Source organism: Gossypium hirsutum, chromosome A11, assembly GCF_007990345.1.
Source record: "Gossypium hirsutum isolate 1008001.06 chromosome A11, Gossypium_hirsutum_v2.1, whole genome shotgun sequence".
NCBI lineage: Eukaryota > Viridiplantae > Streptophyta > Magnoliopsida > Malvales > Malvaceae > Gossypium > Gossypium hirsutum.
Window position 1 is genome coordinate 57,011,342 of NC_053434.1, and position 21,757 is coordinate 57,033,098.

Below are 21,757 nucleotides of genomic sequence, written 5' to 3' on the forward strand. Positions count from 1 at the left end.
ATCGGGGATCCAATAATGTCAAAAGCTTCGATCACACTACCACTCAAGACCTTGGCATAGTTAGTTTAATTTTTTTGTTTATTGGCAGGTATAGGGACTCGAGTATTTTGTTAAGTAGCCAAAATGTGTTGGCTCATATGTGATTATGATACTCATTTTGTATAGGGCGTGAATGTTGGCTAATGCTAATTATTATTCAATGTGATGATGCAAATTTCTAATGGTTATGGTTGTTTGGTTATGCATATTATGTTGGTATTGAACTTGGTTGATCTTATATAAATAGGTGTTTGTAAGGGTGGCAAAGAGGCTTGGTAAATAGCCTGCATGTAAAAATTTTAAGTTAGTATGCATGGTAGTAAACACACGGGCAGAGACACGACCGTGTGTCTCAGCCGTGTGAAGGGCACGGCCTAGCACACGGGCGTGTGCCTTGGCCGTGTGGCCCTTATGGATTGCTGATGTCAGAAACAGAATGTCCAAGTTTTTGCACACGGGCTAGTACACGGGCGCGTCCTAGCCGTGTGAAGGACACGGGCCAGAGACACGGGCGTGTGCGAGACCGTGTGAAAACCCCTGTAGGTGTGCATTTAAAATTAATTCCACATGGGCGTGTTGCCCCTCCCAGACGGGCGTGTGCCCCTGTGTTAGGTGTTATCTTTAGGGTTCATTTAAGGCCCCAGAATAATTCCTAATGGGTTTCAATGAATGTTTTAAACCCCGTAAGCTCTTATTAAGGAGTTTATATCTGAAATTGAAAAAGTTTTAATTTGACCACATTTTTCTATTAAGAAGACGTTTTTATGCATAAGTTTTGGTTAGGTAATGTCTCATATTCCGGACCGATGTGGGCACGAGTGTGGGGTGTTACACATTTAACCATTTCTAAACCATTCAAAACATACCATAAGAGTCATATTTACCAGCCTTAACATGTAACCAAAATGACAACATTTGGTAAACATAAAAATGCACCAACCAAACATAATCTTTAAGACCTAAACATATCAAAGCACCATTACACAGCATCCTATACATGCCATTGTAAACCTTGACCAAAATGCTCAAAAACTACCGAATTGCTTGTTGGATAGTGTAATAGGTCTCCGATGAGCTTCCTACCAAATTGAGCTTCCAATAATCTATAAAACATAGAAATAAATTACATAAGCAATGAGTGCTTAGTAAGCTCGTATAAACCAAAACATAACTCACCATTTCATTTGTATAATATAAAGCATAAGTATAAAATCAACCAAAACAATAAGCTTGTCATAAGCCTATACAACATCATCAAATTCATAAGCTAGTACACTTGTTTATATATATATGAAATCAACCATAAGATATGTGGTTTACCATGTATAAACATAACATTTTACACCAACAATGTTACCACAATGTCTGATTCATTGTATTTATATACTTACCATTTCCTTTCCTTTCCTTGTCCGTTGAACTATCTAGAATTACATCAGATACACGAGAAAGCTCACACAAATTGTGCCTTTACATATAATAGTAACCTTTCCTTTACATCATTGCTTACACAAGTTGTGAAAAGGACCTGCTCACATGACCTGTGGGTCAAAATGTAAGTTACACGATGCTGCTCACACGAGCTATAGAGAATTCGTAACAAATGCAAGGCCTCAACCATCAGTAGGACATTCAAGACCAACACCCGAAACATGAAATCCCTAATGACATGTCATTTGTATCCTAAGAATTCCTAAGGTTTAATCGAGACTCGATATCAGTCAATTCATCATAGCATTGATACATTTCTATAATCCAAATCATTTATATTAAAACAACAACAAATAGTTAATTTAACTAACAATCAAACAGTTATAGTTCGTACGAACTTACCTCGATAACTAGGGGTGTAGAAGTTAGATCGAACTAACCCGAAGTTTTAGCTTTTCCTCGATCTAAGTCTGAACACGGTTTATCTTGATCTAAATAGGTTATTTCAATCAATTAAACACTTATAGTATTAAATTTAATCAACATTTAATATTTATGCAAAATTACCAATTTCCCCCTAACATTTTTAACTTTTCATAATTTAGTCCTTAACCTCATAACTTAAAATCTAACCATTTTAACCTAAATCCTTGTTAACCATAAATACAAGGGACCTTGATACAACCCATATCAACCATCATTTCACAATAAAACACTAGAATTTATAGTTTTAACAATTTATTCCCTAATTACAAAATTTATAAAAATCACTTAACAAAACTTATTTATTTTTCAACAATGATTCATAATCTATCATTTAACAATAAAACCTACTCAAAAACATCCATGGCATAACCCTAAACCTTTAATATTTTTACAAATTAACCCTCGGGCTAGCTAGATTAAGCTACAACGAACTCAAAAACATAAAAATCATTAAAAATAGGATGAAAAACACATACCTTGCACTATAAAGAACCTAGCCGAAACCAAGCACTCATCCATAGAGGTTTTTTTCTATTGAAATTGGTTTAGGGATGAAAATTAAAAGATGATACATATTATCTTTTCTTTTGTTTTATGTTTAAATTTCTAAATTACCATTTTAACCTTTAAAAACCATCAAAATTAAAATAAAACCTTGCCATGTAAATCCACTATCTCATATAAATGGTTTATTTACAATTCAAGTCCTTTAGTTTAAGGTTTCATAGCTACTAGACCCCTTTAGCAAATAGAACTCAACTTTTAAGCTTTTTATGATTTAGTCCTTTTTCACTTAATTAACTAAGTAAACTTCAAATTTTCTTAACAAAAATTTAATACAACCTTAATATCATCCCAAAAACCTCAAAATAATAATAAATAACTCGCTTATCAAATTGTGGTCCTGAAACCACTATTTCTAAAATCACTAAAATCGGGCTATTACATGAACTAAATTCCCTTTTTAAGTCATTGTTTCATTCAAGGGATCTGGAATTGCTAGTGTTGAATCAACATAAAAAAACTGATCAGGTGTGTAATGGAAAACTCGAAAAACAGCAAATGACGAAAAGCTAAAATGCATATGTCAACGTCACACGACCGTGTGTGTTACACGTGCTAGGTTAATTGGGTTGTGTTGGCCACACTGGCGTATGGGCCACATGACCATGTGTAAGGATGTGTGTTAGGTTTTTTTGACTATATGAGTTGGCCAGTTAGGCCGTCACATGGGTATGCAGACCCCTTTTTTGAAAATTTCCATTTAGGCTCGTTTTGACCCATAATACGTAATTAGACTCTCCGTAGGGTTCATACTACATAAATAAGGCGTGAAAACATGATATTTTTTAATATGCTACTATAGTTGATATGATTAAAGTATGTGAATTAAGTACGCACGAACTGACTACTGTTAATTCTGATGGCATGTTTCTATTTTGTTATGTTTGTTGTGAGCATATGATGTATGAATATGTTAATTTGTATTTCTCTGAATCTGCTTTATGAACATGTATGTGACATTATGGAAAAACTAATTTGCTTCTGTTGGGTTTGTGATATATCTGTCTACAAAGCATGTAATCGCATGCTTACTAGTTTTTGTTAAAAATATGAATGAATGTTCAACATGCTAATCATTCTATTTTTATGTATTTGCATGTCATGTCGCATTGCATGGGGTTGGGATAATATGGTATGGAGGAAGTTCTAGCAGTTGAATGATCTACACTATCTAGTGGTTTAACTACATACTTCTGTCTGGTAGCTTGTCTACAATATTGTGATTTGACCACATATTTTTTATCTGACAGTTTTAACTGCAACTCTAGTGGCATTGTCCACAATTATCTGTTGATGTGATTTGGTTATACAAGTTCTAGGGAACTCTAATTTGGTGTGTAGCAGAGTTGGGTAGGAAGTTTTCTGAAAAATTTGCATTATGATTTTCTGAAAAATACCGTATTGACATAATCGTGCATTCTCAATTTTGTTTAACTAATCGTTATGAAAATTCTCCTTGATACTTTGATCTGTATATTGTGTAATGTTTGATCTTTGATTGAGTTTTGTTATATACTGAGCTTTATAGCTCACCCCTTTGTTTTATCTTTGACTTTCCAAGTAATCTTTGAGTTTATGATCGAATGGCGTACGGGAGCTCAAATTGAATCTCGGTTAATAAAATAAGATAATTTATATTTTTTAATTATTTTGGACTATAAATTTATTTTAGACTTTGTTTTTGGTTTTTGTTCTATTCATTGGTTTTTGAGTATTTTAACATGAAACTGTAAAATCACACAGATTAACAATTTAAAATTAAAATTCTAAAAATTTGCCGCTACAAAATTAAGTAACCCCTTAAGTGTTTTTCTGTAAATAAACAAATAGTTTTAACGAATATTTGCCTTAAAGCTGAAAATTATTTACCAAAATTATTACTTTCAAAACACGATTTTGATTTCAAATTCTGGGTTTCAGATAAGTGATTCCGAACTTAAGTTTTTCTAAACATTTGTGAAAATTTTACCAAATTTAATGCTTTTGAAATGCACACTAAGTGATTTTGGACTTAAGTCAAAATTTTTTTTTAAACAAGCTAATGTAATTCCTCAAGATCCAGTTTAAACGTCTAGGCCAAGTTTGGGGTGTTACAATAGCGATTAACTATTACCACTTTTACAATTTAGTCTTTGTACCACAATTAACTATTGATTCTATAAAATTGTTAGACCAAAATTCAAGATACGAATAAATTAGACTCATAAATATTAAATAATGATATTTACGGACTCGGCCATTGGAAATGGGATTTTGAAACCACCGTTCCCGACACCATTGAAATATGGGTTGTTATAATATCAATTACAACCAATCTTTCCATAAAACCAACAAGATAAATAACATATAAAATATCTTATGAGCTCAAGATAAGTCTTAAATCTTCAAGATGTGCTTTCAAGTTTTACCTGATTCGGTCCAATCTCTCCAAAGTTGTCGATTTTTGTAATCCAATCCAAACCAATCTTTAGGATATGTTGCTATAAACAGTTTGAATATTATAGATGAACTTACAATCGTCCAAAGTATCAACAAGAATCAAAACTAAAAAAAAAAATTACTAAAATTTTCCAACACTAAACATGACAAATTTCTAAGTTGAATAGTATCAAGCACCAAAAAAACATTAGTTCTTTGCACTACTCGAAATTGCCTCAACAATTCTAAATTGCCTCAACAATTCTAATATTATTTTAGTAACATAATGAAGGATTAAAAGTATTTTTATCAATTTAAAAATTATATATATTATAGATTATAAGTAAACTATGTCTTTCCTTTGCTATAGTTTTATAGTGTAAAGAGAATAATAGAAATGAAGTAAAGACAAAAATTAGAGCAAATTACAAGTATAAAGACGATAAAAAGAAATCAAGAAAATCTCACCAAGAATCAATTTACATGGTTTATTATGTTTACAAAATTCTAACATGTGCCACGTTAGTTAAAGACCGACATGATAATACAGAAAAAGGAAGCAAATCAGTATTTCTCCCAAAATAACAAATAAGAAAGAAAATTTTGTAGATATGTTATCGTCATGGCTACATGAGTGGATTCATTGAAATTTTATAACAAGAATTACATATATGGTACAATCTAAGAAAGCAAAAGGAGATTAGCGACCCACTTCCAAACTCGTATTAGTTAATATAGGTTTGTCTGAAGTACTGACTGATTTTGTAGGGTTCAACATACGTAGCAATAGGCATCTTTGTAGGAATATTTGGCTTCTCTATCTCAAAATTAAGAGCTTGAGTTCCTTGCTTGATTGAGGGTCTGGAGCTATTATCAGGGTGAGCGCACTACAATCCAACAATCATCAAACGATCCACTTGTTTTTCATCAACATTATTGTTCAACTTCTCATCAACAGCCGAAAGTAGCTTCACTTGCCCATAAAGATCCCAAACCCACACTACTAATCCCATTTCAAAATCTTGTATACGATGAACAGATTTTCTTCCGGTTGCAATTTCGAGCAACACCACTCCGAAACTATATATAGATCTGATTCTTTACTTGCTCGACCTATGTTTACATATTCCGAGGCCAAGTAGCCTAAAGTCCCAGCCAAATTAGTTGTCTTGGGACCTAGTTCATGGTCCATAAGCCTTGCCAACCCGAAGTCACCCAGTTTAACATTGAAACTAGAATCAAGCATTATATTGTTGGATTTGATGTCTCGATGCACTACATACTGCTCCCACTCTTCATGAAGATAGAGAATCGCAGACGCTAATCCAAGGGATATCCTATACCTAACAACCCATGAAAGTGGAGCTTTGTTACCAAAGAGGTGGAAATCAAGGCTACCATTGGGCATAAACTCATAGACGAGTAAGAACTCACCTTCATCATGGCACCAGCCAATAAGTTGCACGAGATTTCGGTGTCTTAACTGGCTGATGATCTTCACTTCAGTTATATATTCCTTTTTCCCTTGCTTGGACCCTCTTGAAATCCTTTTTACAGCAACCACCACATCTAAATCAGGTAGGTAACCCCTATAAACTGCACCAAACCCTCATTCCCCTAACTTTCTTTTTTCTGAGAAATTGTTGGTAGAGGTGACAAGGTCAACATATGAACCTTCTAGGTCCGGTTCCTTTCTCAAGGGCATCATTGATTGATGTTAAGTTTTCTACTGCTTCTGGTTTTCTCATTTTTCTTGTCTTCTTTCATTGCCATAAAATGATTGCTAAAACGATCCCAGCGATAATAAGAACAGCAACAGGAACTACAAGACCTAAAACTATTTTGACATTTGTCGATATATTTCCACCATTTTCCATGTCTCTTTCTAAAGTGGAATTGAACTCCCACCATTGAAGAATATGTTGCTCTGTACTAACACCTGTAGCAACTGAGAACCCAATCATGACCCACTCAGGTAGAGCCATCTTAAGATCAATTAGATAACTGAGACTAGAAAATTCTTGAGGATTATGGGTGGTGCGGTAGCTCCAAGAGGCACTCAAATTCCTAGTAGTGGCATTGTAGGTAATCAACACATCCGTTGTATCTCTATTATGAATGCTTGCATTCTATCTGGTGTATACGACTGACATGATTGAGTTGTTGGCGATCCCCACATGGTTATCGAGATGAGCAGGATCCCAACCATTTTTGTAAGTGTCGAACTTAACCATGACTACTTGGCCCAACCTAGAAACCCACTGTGAGGTGTTAAAAAGTCCTAGACGTCCAGCAACTAAGTTTAATGGGAGTTGAGAACCAGCAGGTGCAAGGAAGAAGACAAAGCCATGACCATAGTCAGAAGCGTCTTGTGTGTCGATGCTGAAGGCAAAACGGGTGCTGAAGTCGAAAAGTTTCCCTGTTTTAGGGTCCCACATGGGGACCTGTTGGCATATGTAGCCCATCCAACACGGTACAAATTGTCCAAAGTGTTAAAATCAATGATTCCATTAGTAGGCCTTGCTTCACCCTGATAGAGAATCAAGTCGTCACCGTGTTCAAACCGAGATATTTCAAAGTTTACTGAATAGACCGATGGGAAAGTAAAAAATAAGCAGGACAAAATTAAGGGCAGAGAAATGAAAAGGTAGAAACCAGCAGCCATGGCAAGGGACAGATGAAGCTGAGACATTGAAGACTGTTGAGCGGAAGCGTGTGAAAGAGTAAAATTATTGTACTAAAAAATCACACTAAGTTTAATTCCCAGGAAAGAGAGGTGGATCACGAGGATCACTTAAGTACAAAGTCTTTCCTAGCCAGAATATCCCTCTATCGTAATTTAATAGCACAATAAATCACTACAATCACACTCACAAAATATGAACAATAAATAGTAAAGAACACCAGAATTTTAACGAGGTTCAGCAAATCTTGCTTACGTCCTCGGGCACTTCCAAATATATTTCACTCCAAAATACAAGTGAAACTTTACAAATAGGGAGAGAGAACAATGCCTTAAGTAGAGAATGACAAATGTGGGATGATGAGAATGAGCAATGGTTGGCCTATTTATAGTTGAGGTTCAAGGGCCACCTTGCAAAGTCCCTATTCACTTAGGGACCAAAAATTGCTATTATCCCATGCCTAACACTAAATAAATATTTGGTGCCCATAACTTTGACCTTTCCAAGGTATGAGTAGGTATGGGAAAGGTATGGGCAAGGTATGGGGTATATTCTAATAATCTCCACCTTGAAGATTTGATTAGGATAATCTTATCTTCACACAATTCTTTCTGCCTTTGACAACAATACTTGATAGTGCCTTCTTCAACTGTTAAACTTGCTGGATATTGATCAAGTTCAAACAATGTTCGAACTTGGTTGCTGTTACCACCTTGGTCATCATATCTGCGGGATTATCTGTAGTCTTGATCTTCTGAAGACAAATTTTCCCCTTTTCAATAATTTCTCGCACAAAATGGAATCGTACATCGATATGCTTTGTACGTGCATGATAGACTTGATTCTTTGCTAAATGAATAGCACTTTGACTATCACAATACACGTTAATATGCTCCTGAACCAACCCCAAGGTTTTAGCCATACCTTGTAACCAAATAGCCTCCTTTACAGCCTCTGTTACAGCCATGTACTCGGCTTCTGTGGTTGACAACGTAACTGTAGACTGTAACGTAGACTTCCAACTTATTGGTCCTCCAGCAAGTGTAAACATATAACCGGTGGTTGATCTTCGCTTGTCCAAATCACCGGCATAGTCAGAATCAACGTACCCAATAACACCTTTACCAAGTGTATTATCTTGCTTGAACAGTAATCCAAAATCTACGGTCTTCTGAATATACCGTAGAATCTATTTCACAGCTTGCCAATGTCCTTTTCCAGGATTATGCATATACCTGCTCACTATACTAACTGCCTGTGAAATGTCGGGTCTTGTACACACCATTGCATACATCAAGCTACCCACTGCATTAGAATATGAAACTTGCAACATGTATTCTTGTTCCGTATTCTTCGAAGGAGATAGTTGTGCAGAAAGCTTGAAATGAGAAATCAACGGGGTACTTACAGGTTTTGTCTGCTCGTTCATGCCAAACTGCTGTAGTGCCTTCTTCAAATACTGCTTCTGAGACAAGCTAACTCTATCATGAGCTCTATCTCTCTATATTTCCATGCCGAGAATCTTTTTAGCTTCTCCTAGATCTTTCATCTCAAACTCGAGAATGAGTTGAGTCTTCAATCTTTCAATCTCAACTCTGCTCTTAGATGCTATTAGCATATCATCAACATATAAGAGCAAGTATATGAAAGTTCCATCTTGTAGCTTCTGAAAATACACACAATGATCAAATTTTCTTCTTGTGTACCTCTGCCCTTTCATGAACTGATCAAATCGCTTGTACCACTGCCTCGGAGATTGCTTCAATCCATAAAGCGACTTTGTCAGTTTGCAAACCCAATTTTCTTTTCCAGCAACCTTGAATCCATCTGGCTGAGTCATATAAATTTCCTCTTCCAAATCACCGTGTAAAAACTCGATCTTCACAGCAAGCTGAACTAGTTCAAGATCATATTGCGCAACTAAGGCTAGCAAAATCCGAATAGACGAATGCTTCACAACTGGAGAAAACACTTCATTGTAGTCTATTCCTTCTTTCTGAGCGTAACCCTTTGCTACCAATCTAGCCTTGTATCGAATTTTATTTTTACCAGGAAATCCTTCTTTCTTTGCATATACCCATTTGCATCCAATTGCCTTCTTTTGACCTCGGAGTTGGTGACACTGCCCAAGGGAAAGAAGGCAATTGGATGCAAATGGGTATATGCAAAGAATGAAGGATTTCTTCATTCATTGCTTGCTTCTACTTTACACCATCAGGGTTACTTATTGCTTCTGTGTAAGTAGAAGGAACATCATCATCTGCAATTGGAAGTGCATAGGCCACTATATCATCAAAGCGAGCAGGCTTACGAATCTCTCTTCTTGGCCTCCTATATGCAATTGAATCTTGTTGCTGTAGAGGTTCTTGGGTAGGAACCTCTTCATCATTTGTCCCTTCAATATTAGCTAGATCATCGTTAACCTTTTCAAGCTCCACCTGCTGCAAAGTACTACTGGTTTTGTCATCCTTTTGTGAATCCTTGTACTTCAACATGGTTGATTCATTAAAAGTCACATCTCTACTGAAAACAATCTTCCTTTTATCAGGACACCAGAGACGGTATCCTTTTACTCCATCAGTTATACCCAAGAATAATGCTTTCTTTGCTCTTGGGTCTAACTTAGATTCTTTTACATGATAATATGCAGTGGAACCAAATACATGTAAAGAATCATAATCAATAGCAGATTTACCAGTCCACATCTCCATAGGAGTTTTTTCATTTATTGCAACTGATGGCAAACGGTTAATTAGATGGCACGCATATATAACTGCCTCAGCCCAAAATTCCTTGCCCAATCCAGCATTGGACAACATACATCAAACTTTCTCCAGTATAGTTTGATTCATGCGTTCTGCCACCCCATTCTGCTGTGGTGTATCCCGAACAGTGAAGTGTAGCACAATGCCCTCATCTTGGCATACTTGTAGAAATGGATCGTTTTTGTACTCAGTACCATTATCTGATCGAAGTCGTTTGACCTTTCGACCAGTCTGAGTCTCCACCATCTTCTTCCATTTCAGAAATGCATCCAAAACTTCACTTTTTCTTTTCATTAGATACACCCATACTTTTTTTGAATAATCATCAACAAAAGTAACAAAATAGTGCATACCTCCCAAAGAAGCCACTTTGGTAGGTCCCCACACATCACTGTGAACGTAGTCCAGAATTCCTTTCGTATTGTGAATTGCTGGACCAAATTTTACCCTCTTTTGCTTGCCCAGAACACAATGTTCACAGAATTCCATTTTGCAAGAATTTTCACCTTTCAACAAGCCTTTCTTCGCCAATGTCTGCCAAGGTTTTTCACCAGCATGTCCCAATAGCATATGCCATAATCTGGTAGCCTCTGAATCTACATCTTTTGTAGAAACTGTTGATGTTGATCCAATAACTGTACTTCCATTTAAAAAGTACAAGTTATTTCTTCTTGTGCCTTTCATCACCGTCAATTGCCCAGCTACTACCTTTAGTAATCCATCTCTCAAAGTGATTGTAAGCCCTTTAGATTCTAGGGCCCCTAATGAGATGAGTTTTTTCTTCAAGCTAGGTACGTAGCGAACATCTGTCAAGACTTGGATTGAGCCGTCGTGATTCTTCAATTGGACTGTACCTACTCTCATTGTCTTACAAGCACTATCATTGCCCATAAGAACAATTCCACCTTCTAGCTCTTTAAGACTAGAAAACCAGTCCTTATTAGGACACATATGGTAAGTACATCCTGAATCCAAAATCCACTCATCCGTTTGACATGCCATTGCTATGCCAACCAAGCTAAAGTCTGACTCCTCATAATGCTCCGCTACACATGCATTAGAAATAGCATTGCCCTTTTGTAGCTTAGGACAATTTTTTTTCCAATGCCCCTTTTCCTGGCAAAAGGCACATTCATCTTTGGCGGGTCTCCCTTTGGACTTTCCCCTTCTACCAGATTTGCTGCTGTGTGAACGACCTCTTACTGTTAAGACTTCTGCAATTGTATCTCTGTGATCTCTTTTATCTTTCTTTCGAGTTTCAGATCTATACAACGCACTACAGACTGCATCAAATGTGATCGTGTCCTTCCCATGAAGCAATGTGGTGGTAAGATGATCATATTCATCAGGAAGGGAATTCAACAACAATAATTCCTTGTCTTCATCTTCAAATTTCTCATCCAAATTTAGCAAGTCTACTAAAATTTTATTGAATGAGTTTACATGGTCATTCATCGACATACCGGGTGCATACGTGAATCGATAAAGTTTCTTTTTCATATAAAGCTTATTCTCAATACTTTTCGTTAGAAACTTTTCTTCCAGTGTGTCCCATAACTTCTTCGCTAATGTCTCCCTCATGACAGAGTACTTCTGCTCTTTGGCCAAACATAGGCAGATTGTACCACACGCATGTCTATTGATCTTGGTCCACTCCTTGTCATCCATCTTGTCAGGTTTTTCTTCAAGGGCTATATCTAGCTCTTGCTGACATAAGACATCCAAGATCTCACATTGCCACATACCAAAATTATTGGTACCGTCAAATTTCTCTACTTCAAATTTTGCATTTGTCACAGTAGTCCTTGCTGATGACGATGTTGTTGCCATTTTTCTCCTCAATCCCAACTACTGTATACGTGAACAGTACCGTATACGTGAATAGTACCGTAAACGGTCGTATTCCCCAAGTACGAATCTGGCTCTGATACCAATTGTTGTGCGGAAGCGTGTGAAAGAGTAAAATTATTGTACTAAAAAATCACACTAAGTTCAATTCCCAGGAAAGAGAGGTGAATCACGAGGATCACTTAAGTACAAAGTCTTTCCTAGCCAGAATATCCCTCTATCGTAATTTAATAGCACAATAAATCACTACAATCACAATCACACTCACAAAATATGAACAATAAATAATAAAGAACACCAGAATTTTAACGAGGTTCAGCAAATCTTGCTTACGTCCTCAGGCACTACCAAATATATTTCACTCCAAAATACAAGTGAAATTTTACAAATAGGGAGAGAGAACAATGCCTTAAGTAGAGAATGGCAAATGTGGGATGATGAGAATGAGCAATGGTTGGCCTATTTATAGTTGAGGTTCAAGGGCCACCTTGCAAAGTCTCTATTCACTTAGGGACCAAAAATTGCTATTATCCCATGCCCAACACTAAATAAATATTTGGTGCCCATAACTTTGACCTTTCCAAGGTATGGATAGGTATGGGAAAAGTATAGGCAAGGTATGGGGTATATTCTAATAAAGACGAAATTGCTCCTACAATAATACATATGCTAATATATATTTTCTTACTCTTGATAAATTTCGTGGAAATGTAACTATAAGTCTATAACCTTGGAGAATACGTTAAAAACAAGTTGCAGTTGCTGAGTTAGTGGCTGCCATGGAACTTACAATGCACTTTCAATAGATTTAAATAATTAAAAACTTAATTTGCTTTCCGCTAGGTAACAGGATTGGATAGCAGCTCAGTCAATGATCTAACCAAATTTTAGAAAAAGGTTCGTAACCAAACAGTATCATATATTTACCAAAAACTTATTTCTGGAAATAGTTTTTACTAGCTTTTTTTTTCATGAGTTAATTAAAATATATTATATTTATTTCTTAAAAAATTGTTACAAATTTTTGGAATATTTAGTGCTTGATAAAATAAAAATCAAAAAGTATAATCCTCCAACTTTTTGAAAAAGTTATTTTAGTCCCTATATTGTTTGTTAATCACCTCAAATGGATTGAAAAGTTAAAGTTTGATAATTTTCATGACGTGGTATACACATTAGATTGCCACGTGGATATCATGTCAATAATTAATTAATTTTTTAAAATTTTAAAAATAAAAACTATTTTAAAAAATTAATGTTTTTAATTTTTAAAAATTTATTTAATTGTTGATGGCAATCCACCTGTATGCCACGTCAGTAAAGTTAAAAAACATTAAAATTTTCATCCATTTTGGGATTATTTGACAAGTAATACAAGTTCAAGAGCTAAAAACTGCGAAAAATTAAATGAAGATTAAAGTGATTTTTTTGTAAAGTTGGGAAACCGAAAAAATTATTATACCAAAACAAAATAACATAACGCTTTAATTTTTAAAGTTGAATTGATTTAAATATTAATATCAATATTAATTATTAAAAATACAATTTAACAAATTTAGATAATAAAAGTTAATGATAGTTTTGTTTACTATCTTAAAATTTATAATGTATATTTTCATTAAATAATGATTCAATTAATTTTTTAAAATTCATTGTATAAAATTTTATACAATTGACACTTTAAATTTGTTTTTCCTCTTTAAAAGACGTGCAATTGGGAATAATTAATAAGTTTTTAAGTAATTAAATATTTGAATTGAATACAATTAATTTGTCATTTGGTAAATTTAATATGTATTATAGATAATAATAATAATAATAATAATAACATTTTAGAAATTTATGTAAACTTTTTTTAAAAAATAAAAATGAAAAAGGTTTTATAAGGTAATTATAACATTGTTTTGACAAGCTACTAATTGATTGATTAAACAAACTTTTCAAGACATAGAACATTAATATATATAAATACTATCAGAAACAATATTAAACTATGGTTATTGCTTTTCCATCACGCTTCTATCTGCAGTTGAGTTCTAGCTTATGAAACTATCGGATAGAGCCATTTTCTCCTAAGTTCAGTTCAACCATGAAAATCCAAAAAAATAAAACTAAAATAGTTGACTTAGAAAACAAGAGATTGACAACAATACTTTGTTTTTTCTTCTTAGTATTTACTTAACCATTGTCAGTCATATCTGATTGCTCATTAGCCTTAATTTACATCATTACCTCAAAAGAAAACAAATGAGAAAGTACAATATACTTTAAAGAACCAAAAGTCTATTTTTTACCTGTAGCATCAATGACTTCATTGAAGATCTTCAATACATCTCTTCTAGCAGACAATTCAACATGCTGCATTTTCTTTTTATTAAAATCAAACACAATTTTACAAACTGCAAGTGAAATATTGTGTATTATATTCCAAAAGCAATAGTTGCTTTACACAAGGCTGTCTTGCTATTCGATATACTAGTTTTAGGTTTAAGATTATTGGATCCTCTGATAACAAGACGATACCAAGCATGCATAATTTTATGAAGGTAACTCTAAACGAGAAATCTTTCCTGGTCATTACTAATCATGCATCCAACAAGTTTGTGGCTTGAATCTTAGCATTCCATTAAATTTAACGCACAGCTGAAAGTAATTTTTATTAAGATTATTCTGAGAAATGATTTTGTTTTTTGCATAAACGATAAAGACATATTTTTTGATACAATCATATATGTTAACGGTGTCACAACCTTATGATGCCACCTGTACTGGAGTTAATGGTATTACAAAAAAGTACTAAAAAAAACCCTTTAAGTATCAATTTGGGAGAAATAAACAAATTCAAGTATCAAATCTTTATTTAAGGGTTTATTTGGATTAGTTAAAAGTAAATCTCTATTTGTCTCTAGCTTTAATATTAAAGATTTGTGCAAAAAAGTTGCTTACATTGACAATGGATATATACAAGTAAATTGCTTAGGCACATAATCAAAAGTAAGCCCCTACTCATTGCGAGGAAGAAACCAGGCAATATCTGATGTAACTTAGCGAAAAAGAGAAAGGAAAATCATATTTCACAACCATCAGTAGTGCTTGAGTTGTTTATTCCAAGTTGTTTAGAAATGAAAGAGACAGGAAGAGCATGAAACACAGGAAGAGGCATGTTTTTAGGAAGATCTGGAGGCGCTATCTCAAAATTCAGAACTTGAATTGCTTGCCTAATGGAGGGCCTCGACCGGTTGTCAGGGTGAGCACACCACAGTCCAGCAATCATCACACACTCCGCTTGTTTTACATCAAAATCTTGATTCAATTTCTCATCCACGACCGAAAGAAGCTTTCCTTCCCCATAAAGATCCCAAACCTGCTCTACCAATCCTGTTTCGGTTGCTTCTCTTGGGCCGGCTGACTTTCGTCCGGTAGCAATTTCTAATAAAACCACTCCGAAGCTATATACATCCGACTCTTTGCTTGCTCTTCCTGTGCTTATATACTCCGGAGCCAAGTAGCCTATAGTTCCTGCCAACCCCGTTGTTTTTGGACCAAGCTCATGGCTCATAAGCCTTACCAGTCCAAAATCACCTAGTTTGGCATTGAAACTAGAGTCTAGCATCACATTGTTGGATTTGATGTCTCGGTGCACGACACACTGCTCGCACTCTTCATGAAGATAAAAAATTGCAGATGCCAATCCAAGAGATATTCTGTACCTTACACGCCAAGTAAGTGGAATTCTTCTGCCGAATAGATGGGAATCAAGGTGTTGAATTTAGTTCCCATGCAAGACATGCAAAGATGGCCATGCAAGGAGAAGTGGCAGCAAGCAGTCAAGCTATGAAGTGCAGAAACTGGAGCTTAAAGTTGCCTAACTACTTGTTATGTTTTGATTGTATTTTTAATTATTATTATTTATGCAAGGAAGGTGCATTCAATGCCAAGGCCAGAGAAGCCTCGAGCATCAATGCTCCAAGAGGTAAAAAGCCTTGGAAAAGCAGGCCTAAGCCTGATACTGCAAGGAGCAATGACCAGCCCTGCAGACATTGCAAGAGGCCAGGTCATCCAGAAGACAGATGCTGGTTCAGGCCAGATGCAGTATGCCAACGCTGCAAGAAGAAAGGCCATGTTGAAAGGGTTTGCAAAAATAGAACCAAGTCAAGGCAGAGTCAATTTCAAACACCAAAGGTTGAAGCTCGAGTAGCTGAGGATAGTAGTGATCAAGAAGAGTAGGTCTTTGCTGTTTCTTGCTTAGCTGCTGAGAAGAAATGCTCAAAAGACTGGTTATTGGACAGTGGTTGCACTAACCACATGTCACCAGATGCCTTCTTATTTAAAACCTTGGATAGAAGTTGCAAAACCAAGGTCAAGGTTGGAAATGGTCAGTTCATAAGGGCTGAAGGAAGAGGAGAGGTGCTGATATGTACCCCCACAGGCAACAAGATCATTCCAAATGTGCTGTTAGTGCCAGAAATCGATAGAAACCTTCTCAGCATAGCTCAATTGCTCGAGAAAGGCTATTTTGTTGTGTTCAAGAACAAACAGTGCCACATTGCTGATCCAAGTGGATCAAGCCTTATGACAGTCACAATGACTGACAAATGCTTTGAGGTACACTGGCCAAATGACTCAAAGTCTGCATATACAGCCTCTGTTGATGATTCCAAGCTTTGGCATCAAAGGCTTGGGCATGCCAACTTCAGATCATTGGCTCGAATGGCCAAAGAAGGCTTGGCAGAGAACTTTACTAGCTCAGTGGAGCATGATGATGTGTGTGAAGTTTGCCAGATGGGGAAACAGGCAAGACTGCCATTTCCTACAAATTCAGCTTGGAGAGCTACTGAAAAACTGCAGCTGGTGCACTCTGATGTATGTGGCCCGATGAGGACTGAATCACTCAGGAAAAATAGGTATTTCATCCTCTTTATTGATGATTTTACAAGGTTTTGCTGGATTTTCTTCTTAAAACACAAGTCTGAGGTAGCTCAAGTGTTTGTGAAGTTTAAAACTGCTGTAGAGACAGAAACAGGTTGCAAGCTGAAATCGATAAGGTCAGACAATGGCACTGAGTACACTTCAGCTCAGTTTCAAGCCATTTGCAATGATGCTGGCATCAAACACCAGCTTACAAATGTCTACACACCTCAGTAAAATGGGGTATCAGAAAGAAAGAACAGAAGCTTGATGGATATGGCCAGGTGCCTGCTGTTTGAGAAGAAACTGCCCAAGACCATGTGGGCTGAGGCAGTAAACACTGCTGTCTACCTTCAAAATAGGCTTCCTACCAAAGCTCTTGCATCCAAAACACCTTTCGAGGCTTGGTCCGGTTTCAAGCCTTCCTTGGCACATCTGAAGGTGTTTGGTTGCCTGTGTTATGCACAAATACCAGCAGCTAAGAGAGACAAGCTCTCTGAAAGGGCTCAACCAGGTGTTCTAGTAGGCTATAGCTCAGTTAAGAAGGGCTACAAGGTGCTGGATCCTTTGACAAACATAGTTCAAGTGAGCAGAGATGTCATCTTCGATGAGAAGGCTTGCTGAAATTGGGAAAAGAATGAACCAGAAGCTGCTTCAGAAGACCTGGTGCCTAATCAAGCTGAACTTGAGCAGCTAGGACCTGAAATGGATGTTGATGATGTGCCTGTGAGAGGCACAAGGCCCCTAGATGATATTTATGAAAGGGCACAGGTTGCAGTAGCAGAACCTAGCAGTTTTGAAGAGGCTGAGGCAGATGAAGGCTGGAAACTAGCTATGGTCGATGAAATCAACATGATTGAGAAGAACCAGACATGGGAGCTAGTTGATAAACCTACTGGAAAGAAGACCACTGGAGTAAAATGGGTCTATCGAGCAAAACAGATGCAGATGGCAGTCTGAACAAGCTAAAAGCCAGGCTTGTTGTCAAAGGTTTTAGCCAAAGGTATGGTCTGGACTATCTGGAGACATTTGTACCAGTAGCCAGGCTTGACACAGTTAGAATGATAGTTGCCTTGGCTGCTCAACATCAGTGGACCATTCATCAGCTTGATGTTAAGTCTGCATTTCTCAATGGTTTCCTGGAAGAAGAGATCTACATCGAACAGCCTCAAGGATTTGTGGTCACTGGCAAAGAACACAAGGTGTACAAACTGAAAAAGGCTTTGTATGGCCTGAAACAGGCTCCTCGAGCCTGGTATGCTCGAATTGATTCTTACTTGCTCAGTTTGGAATTCGAGAGAAGTCTCAGTGAACCAACACTGTATGTGAAGAAGAACCAAGCTGAAACTCAGCTTATCCTGTCACTCTATGTTGATGATTTATTGGTGACTGGAGGAGATAGAAGAATGCTGGAAGATTTCAAAAGAAAAATGATGGAAATGTTTGAAATGTCTGATTTAGGCAGAATGAACTACTTCCTTGGAATGGAAGTGAAGCAAACAGCAAAGGGAATCTTTCTTAGTCAGAGTTCTTTTACTATGAAGATCCTGGATAAGTTCTCTATGAAGAACTGCAAGCCAACAAGCACACCAATGGCTGTTGGAGTGAAGCTTTCGAGGCAAGGGAGTGGTGAACCAATTTGCAAGACTATGTACAAAAGTCTCATTGGTAGTCTGTTGTATTTGACTGCAACAAGACCCGATATCATGTTTGCTGTTAGTGTGCTATCCAGATACATGAATTGCTGCAATGATCAGCACTTTCAAGCAGCTAAAAGAGTGCTTAGATACATCAAAGGCACCATTGATCATGGTGTATTGTTCAAAAGGGCTAAAAACATGAAGCTGATAGGCTATGTTGATAGTGACTGGGCTGGATCTTGTGATGACATGAGAAGCACATCTGGATATGCCTTTAGTCTTGGCTCAGGCATGTTTTGCTGAAGTTCTAAAAAGCAAAGTCTGTTAGCACAGTCAACAGCAGAAGCTGAATATGTTGCTGCTGCATCTGCTGTAAATCAAGCCATATGGCTTAGAAAAATCCTAGCTGATTTAAATCAAAATCAAGGAAAGGCAACAGAGATTTACTGTGACAACAAATCTGCTGTTGCAATTGCAAAGAATCCTATCTTTCATGGTAGAGCAAAGCACTTCAACATCAAGCTACATGTCATAAGGGAGATGGAGCAAGCTCATGAAATCGAGCTGGTTCATTGCAATTCAGAAGAGCAAATTGCTGATATCTTTACAAAGGCACTCAATGTGTCTAAATTTGTTAAATTAAGAAGGCAATTAGGTGTCACTAGCATGGAAACTAAGGAGGAGTGTTGAATTTAGTTCCCATGCAAGACATGCAAAGGTGGCCATGCAAGGAGAAGTGGCAGCAAGCAGTCGAGCTATGAAGTGCAGAAACTGGAGCTTAAAGTTGCCTAACTACTTGTTATGTTTTGATTGTATTTTTAATTATTATTTTGTAATCTAGTTCATGTTGAACTAAGTTGGTAAACCTTATGATGTTTTTTGTTGATTGATTGACTGAAAAAATCAGCAAAGAAACTTAAGCAAGCTGATTAACAATTTCCAATGTAAATTTAGTGGTGTTAGGTATGTCATTAGGTAAAGACTTGTTCATTTTGTTGTTGTTATCTATTATATGTAATGGCATTATGCCTTCTGGATTTGTTAATGAAAATATCAGCTCTTTTCATTCAAAATACTCTCTCTCTCAATTTCTTTTGTTTTTCATTCGCATGTGTTTCTGTTCTTGCTTCTGAGTTTGTTTCTTCAGCAAGGCTCGAGGCTTGCTATACAAGCAAGATTGAAAATAGTCTGTTGTTGTCTCTTTGCACCAACACAAGGCTACCATTAGGCATGAACTCATAGACAAGTAACAACTCACGCTTATCATGACACCAACCAATAAGTTGCACTAGATTCCGATGTCTTGACTGGCTAATGACCTTCACTTCAGTTGCATATTCCTTTTTACCTTGTTTAGACCCTCTTGAAATCCTCTTAACGGCGATTTCAATGTCCAGATCGATAAGGTAACCCCTATAAACTGCTCCGAACCCTCCTTCACCTAACTTTCTCCCTTCAAAGAAGTTGTTGGTAGCAGATTCAAGGTCTTTAAAGGAAAATCTTCTAGGTCCAGCTCCTCTTTCAAGTTCACCATCATTAATGGAAGCTAAATTTTTTGTTTCACCAATTTTTGTTTGCCTTTTCTTCCGCAGAAACCACATGATAAATGATATAACTGACCCAGCTATCAAAACACTAACAGGAACTGCAGAGGCTACTAGTATTTTGACCGTTCTTGTATTCTTTCCATTAGTAGCTGGTTCTTCCAAATTTGAATGGAATTCCCATGATTTAAGTATATGTCTCTCAACATACATACCTGTTGCAACAGAAAAACCAACCATGACCCTCTCTGGTAGGACCTTCATTAGATCAATCCGCATGGAAAGACTTGAATTCTCTCGTGGACTGTTAGTGGTTAAATAGCTCCATGACACACTCAAATCCTTAGTGGTAGAATTGTAAGTAACTAACACGTTGGCAGTATCTTCACTATGAGAGCTAGCATTCCATTGGGTGTAAACAGCTGAAGCAACAGAGTTGTTGTTGATCCCCACATGACCATCAATTCCATGTGGATCCCATTCAGGATTATGGAAGGAATCGAACTCTATGGAGACAATTTGGTTGCTTGGTGAATCACTGGTTGTGGTGTTAAACAATCCCAAAAAGCCACCAGCTGAGTTTGGTGGGATTAGAGATCCAACAGGAGCCAGAAAGAAACATAACCCATGACCATAAAGTGGAATACCTTGGGTGTTGATTTCAAAGGAAAACCGAGTGTTGAAATCGGAAATCTTACCTGTTTCAGAATCCCAAAGCAAAACCTCATCGGCATATGCAGCCCATCCAACTCGGTTAATATAATTGACAAGGTTAAACTCGATGGTTCCAACATCGGGCTTTGCATCACCCTGATAGACAATGGTGATCATAGTTGGGTCAAACCGGGAGAGTTGGAAGCTGACAGAAACAGTACAGGGAAGAACAGAGAGAAAGGAAACGAAGCATAGAAGAATAACTACTGAGTTGCAGAACCTGGTGACCATGTCAATTGGTGAAGAATGTAGCAGAGTTGAAGCTTTAGTATGGTAGGAAAGAATCTGTCAGCTGCGTCTTAAGATGCTTGCAAATTCATTTCTTTCAGAAAATGATGATTATTATAACCTTATTTCTCAACAAAAAGACAGTCAAAATCAATATTGGAGACCGACAAAAAAGTCTTACATGAAAAGTCAGAAAAGACAAATTTTTGGAAAATTGATATAGTCTTTTCGGAAGAAGAAAAAAAGAATATATATATATATATAAAGGAAGAATTCGTGCATTTCTCTTTTTTATGTTTACATTCTTTTAAAAAACAATTTCCCTTGGAAAAACTGAAAATAAACTTAGGAAAAAGAATTTCCCTAGATATTTTTGGGGCTTGATATGATCTTCGTAATGGATAGAGACATTTATATATCATAATTAGTTGGCTAATTAGTCATTTATGTTATATAAAATTTGATCATTTTGTTTTTATGTTATGCAT

The 21,757-nt window shown here is 36.5% G+C and overlaps 1 protein-coding gene and 1 pseudogene across 1 annotated transcript; both read right to left on the reverse strand.

Moving 5' to 3' along the window:
• Positions 1 to 5,638: 5,638 nt before the first annotated feature.
• Positions 5,639 to 7,630, reverse strand: LOC107960182 (L-type lectin-domain containing receptor kinase IX.1-like; annotated as a pseudogene).
• Positions 7,631 to 15,302: 7,672 nt separating this feature from the next.
• Positions 15,303 to 21,292, reverse strand: LOC107960193 (L-type lectin-domain containing receptor kinase IX.1). Its single transcript, XM_016896477.2, has 2 exons — positions 20,002 to 21,292; positions 15,303 to 15,996 (listed from the first exon to the last, which is right to left on the reverse strand). The coding sequence occupies exons 1-2, from the start codon at positions 21,270 to 21,272 to the stop codon at positions 15,303 to 15,305; spliced, it is 1,965 nt and encodes a 654-aa protein (XP_016751966.2). The 5' UTR covers positions 21,273 to 21,292.
• Between the last annotated feature and the right edge of the window lie 465 nt (positions 21,293 to 21,757).